The following is a 4,720-nucleotide window of genomic DNA, read 5'->3' on the forward strand; positions in this document are numbered from 1 at the left end:
AAACTTCTTAACTCAACATTTAAAAGTATTGCAATTTCAGTATATTCAATGTATGTTGTATTTATAGCACTAAAAGTCTCATAGTTTTAGTGATCATATGAAAACTTAGTAAAGATTTGACCGTTTTTGCAAAAATTAAGAAACTCCACGAAATAAAAACATTTACAACTTTACAACTAGAAGGATACTGTGCAGTAAGTACTACATTACTCTAAACAGATGTGGCTCTTCAAATAAGGGGAAAATATCTCCACACACATTTTCATTAGTATCTGAGTGACAGCTTCTTGAATTGTTCCTTTTAGAATCTTGCTATGGAAACCACAGCTTCTACAACCACAGTCCTTGCAGAATTTGCTCTGGTACCTATTTCCTTAACTCGCTACTCTGCCTAAAACAGATGCCTCAAGAGCATTTATCTTTTGAGGAGAAACAAGCATAAGCCATTACTCCCACCCCATGTTAGCTCTGTTTTGGTATTTTTTGGCCCAAACTATACAAAAAAGCCAAGTGCACTTCAAACTGGGGACTGGGGGTGGGGCGTGCATTGGAAGTTGCAACCTGAAGAACAGCATAAGAATCACACACTGAAGGTCAAGCTTCTCTTCTGTTTGATGTAAAAACAACAAAAAGAAGACAAACAAAACAGAAAACAGTATGCAAATTCTATCCTTTCAAATGGGTTTTTTACTGTCATCTACATTTAAAATGCTTAGTCCATTATGGATTTCTCATTTCCGATGTATTTTAAAGATGATTCAATGGCACATGTTTTACTTACCTAAAAGAGGAAGTAAAACTGGGTAGTTGTAAGGCATCACAAAGAGGTTTACACAAGTTAAAGTCGTACTGGCTTTTAAATAACCAAACGGATATCCAAGTTCATTGTACTTTCCACTGCTAGTAACAAACACCTGAGAAGAACATGAAGTAATGCACAGTGATGACAATAAGGATTTTATGTCAAACCAAACCCACAGTAACATTCCATAGCAGCATCTATTGCACAATTTGATTGTAATTTTAAAATAGCAATAGTGTTTTTAGCCTACGGTTATGTCAAAATATATTATACTAGGCCAGGCTCATGTACTAGAATTACAGGTGGCTCACACTTACAATCCTGGCACTTTGGGAGACTGAGGTGGAAAGACTGCTTGAGGCCAGGAGTTTGAGACCAGCCTGGGCGACAAAGGGAGACCTTATCTCTACAACAAATTTAAAAAATTAGCCAAGTGTGGTGGCACGCGCCTATGGTCCCAGATGCTTGGGAGGCTGAGGCAGGAGGATGGCTTGAGCCCGGGAGCTTGAGGCTGCAGTGAGTCATGACTGTGCCACTACACTCCACCCTGGGTGACAGAGGGAGACCCTGTCTCAAAAAAATCATACTAAATACGAATGTTCAGATTGCAATTCTTCTATAAGTTATATTAAGAAATGAAACTATACTATGCAACAACCATTCAGAGATCACAGGCCACATCAACGGTACCCAAATATTTACTTACTTAGCAAAATGAAAAAAAAAAGCTGAAATACTGCTAAGAGGAAACGAGCCACTAAAACAAATTAACTTCTCAAAAGAACAAGTGGTAACCAATGCAGACTGCCAGGAAAATAGAACATAGTCCCATGCCTGAAGCATGAAATTACAAAAACAAAGCCTACTTAAAGGATTATGTAAACAGTCTTCATTGTACTATTATTAAGTCTTTGTTCTATGCTCTTTGCTGCCTCCTTCCCCTACCCATTTATTCATTTTTCTTTCAATAAATATTTACGGAGTCACATATTATAATAAGCCAGGCACTGGTGCTAATTATTTTGAGGTCAACTTTGAGGTCAATTTTGAGGTCAATTTTGAGAGATACTTTGGGTCAACCTGGAAGGCATTTCTCTTATAAATTATGCTGGTAGTGGCCAAGTGCGGTGGCTCACGCCTGTAATCCTAGCACTTCGGGAGGCTGAGGCAGGTGGATCACCTGAGGTCAGGAGTTCTAGACCAGCCTGGCCAACATGGCAAAACCCCATCTCTACTAAAAATTGCAAAAATTAGCCAGGCGTGGTGGCGCGCTTGTAATCCCAGCTACTCGGGAGGCTGGGCAGGAGAATCACTTGAACCAGGGAGGTGGAGGTTGCAGTGAGCTGAGATTGTGCCACTGCACTCCAGCCTGGGCAACACAGCAGGACTCCATCTCAAAAAAAAAAAAAGTTACGCTGGTAAACATTCAGTGAAGATTAAAACATTGATCTTCATTCCATGTGACTATTTTCTTACTCCTTATTGATTTCCTGATGTGATCCCTGTATCATCAGCCCCCATACAGTTGATATGTTGTGCTGGGGTCCCCTAGCTGCCATGTTTTCTCTGTTCCATTTTCAGTTTTTAGTCCAAACCACCAATATATACTTTTGGAGACCTGGACCTTTACTTTTCCAAAGTCCTTTGGCAGAATTGTTTACAACAAAAGTCAAACCCTGACATTTAACAGAATCCATTTACCTTGCTAGTTCTCGCTACCACCAATATCACCTACCAATTCACTACCTTCTTATAATATTAAGTTATCACTAAGAATAAGTTGTTATAATTTATGTAATATAATTTATGACCCCACAGAACATGAGTTGTACTAAAACATGAGTCTACTAGATATTGTGTCATAATTTGAACGATAATAGAAACAGATAACTGCAATAAACCATGCTGGATTTTATTTCCTAAGTGTGTATATTAGAAGAGAGGAAAAATTCATCAAAGAAAGATTAAAAATATCACATGCACAGGCCGGGCGCGGTGGCTCAAGCCTGTAATCCCAGCACTTTGGGAGGCCGAGACGGGCAGATCACGAGGTCAGGAGATCGAGACCATCCCGGATAACACGGTGAAACCTCTCCTCTACTAAAAATACAAAAACTAGCCGGGCGAGGTGGCGGTCTCCTGTATTACCAACTATTCGGGAGATTGAGGNAAAAAAAAACAGAAAAGAAAAGAAAGAAATTGTGATTAAAAACACATAATACTTACCATCTTAACCATTTTCAACTGTACAGTCCAATAGTGTTAACTGTATGCATATTGCTGTGTCGCAGTTCTCTAGAGTTTTTTTCCCCTTAAAAAACTAAACCTCTGTTACGCACTGAAGAACAAGTCCCCATTTCCCCCTCACCCAGCCTCTGTGTCTATGAGTTTGACTACTTTTAATACCTCATATAAGTGGAATCATATAATATTTGTCATTTGGCTTATTTCACTTAGCATAAGTCCACTAGGTTCATCCATATTGTAGCATGTCACAAAATTTCCTTCTTAAGGCTAAATAATATTCCATTGCATGTATATATACCACATGTTCTTTATTCATTTATTCAACAGTGGCATTTTTTTTTTTTTTTTTTTTTTGGCTATTGTAAATAATGCTGCAGTGAATATGGGTGTGCAAATATATCTTCAAGATTCTGGATTCAATTCCTTTGGATATATATTCAGAAATGGGATTGCTGGATCATAGGGTTAATTCTATTTTTAATTTTTTGAGGTACTTCTGTTTTCCATATTGGTTGCACCATTTTACATTCCCAAGAGTGCACAAGAATTCCAATTTCTCCACATCTTTACTAACACTTCTCATTTTCTGTTTTTGTGATAGTGACCACCCTGAGGGGTGTAATGTAATGCCTTACTGTAGTTTTGATTTGCATTTCTGTAATGATTAGTGATGTTGAGCATCTTTTGATATGCTTCTTGACAATTTGTACCTCTTCCTTGGAGAAATATCTATTCAAGTCCTTTGCCCATTTTTTAAGCAGGCTATTTAGGGTTTTGTTTTTGTTTTGCTGTTGAAATGTAAGACCTCCTTATATTTTTTGGAATTAAGCCCTTATAAGATATATGATTCGCAAGTATTTTCTCCTATTCCATAGGTTGCCTTTTCACTCTGTTGATCATGTTCCTTGATGCACAAGCTTTTAAGTTCGATACAGTCCCATGTGTCTAGTTTTATTTTTGTAGCCTGTGCTTTTGAGGTCATCTCTTTTTATATTATTTCTTACAAATGCATGTGAATCTACAATTATCTCAAAATAAAAAGCGTGTAAGTGGTATGCAGTATCTGTTCTTCTGTGTCTGGCTTATTTCACTCAGCATAATATTTTCTAGCATAGTACCTACAGTTAACAATACAGATTGTGTACTTGAAAGATCAGTAAGAGGGTAGATCTTATCAGGGCAGGAGGAAACTTCTGGAGGTGACTGATAGGTTTATGGCATAGATTGAGGTGATGGTTTAATGAGTATATACTTATCTCCAAACTCATCAAGTTGTATACATCAAGTATGTACAGCTTTTTGTATGTCAATAGATCAAGTAGATCAAAAAAGTGTGCTTAAAAATAGAAAAATAATACCATTAACAGTGTAAGTGAAGATTACACAGTCTAATCTCTTCACTTTATAGTTGTGGAAACTGAAGTCATAAAGACATATTTAAGAAAAGGGATAAATAAATCTGCAAAATACAGATACTTTTTTACTGGCAGTCTTATTAATCTGAAAGATATAACCTATATTATATGTTAATGATAATCAGCTCTTAGAGAACATCCCTCTTAGGTTGGACTAAGAAATAAAGTAGATAGGTTATATAAAATAATCATACTAATACATTTATAATGATTCACTCTTAAACTTCTTAACTCAACATTTAAAAGTATTGCAATT

The 4,720-nt window shown here is 36.9% G+C and overlaps 1 protein-coding gene across 1 annotated transcript in view; it reads right to left on the bottom strand.

The window, feature by feature from the left end:
- Positions 1 to 4,720, bottom strand: part of INTS6L (integrator complex subunit 6 like) — a 72,277-nt gene that overhangs the window by 27,854 nt on the left and 39,703 nt on the right. The window contains exons 9-10 of the mRNA XM_017865396.1: positions 782 to 914; positions 524 to 561 (exon numbers count right to left, since the gene is read on the bottom strand). Coding sequence (XP_017720885.1) covers positions 524 to 561; positions 782 to 914 — 171 coding nt within the window. The remainder of the gene's footprint in view (positions 1 to 523; positions 562 to 781; positions 915 to 4,720) is intronic.

Source organism: Rhinopithecus bieti, unplaced genomic scaffold, assembly GCF_001698545.2.
Source record: "Rhinopithecus bieti isolate Rb0 unplaced genomic scaffold, ASM169854v2 scaffold_83013, whole genome shotgun sequence".
Classification (NCBI taxonomy): domain Eukaryota; kingdom Metazoa; phylum Chordata; class Mammalia; order Primates; family Cercopithecidae; genus Rhinopithecus; species Rhinopithecus bieti.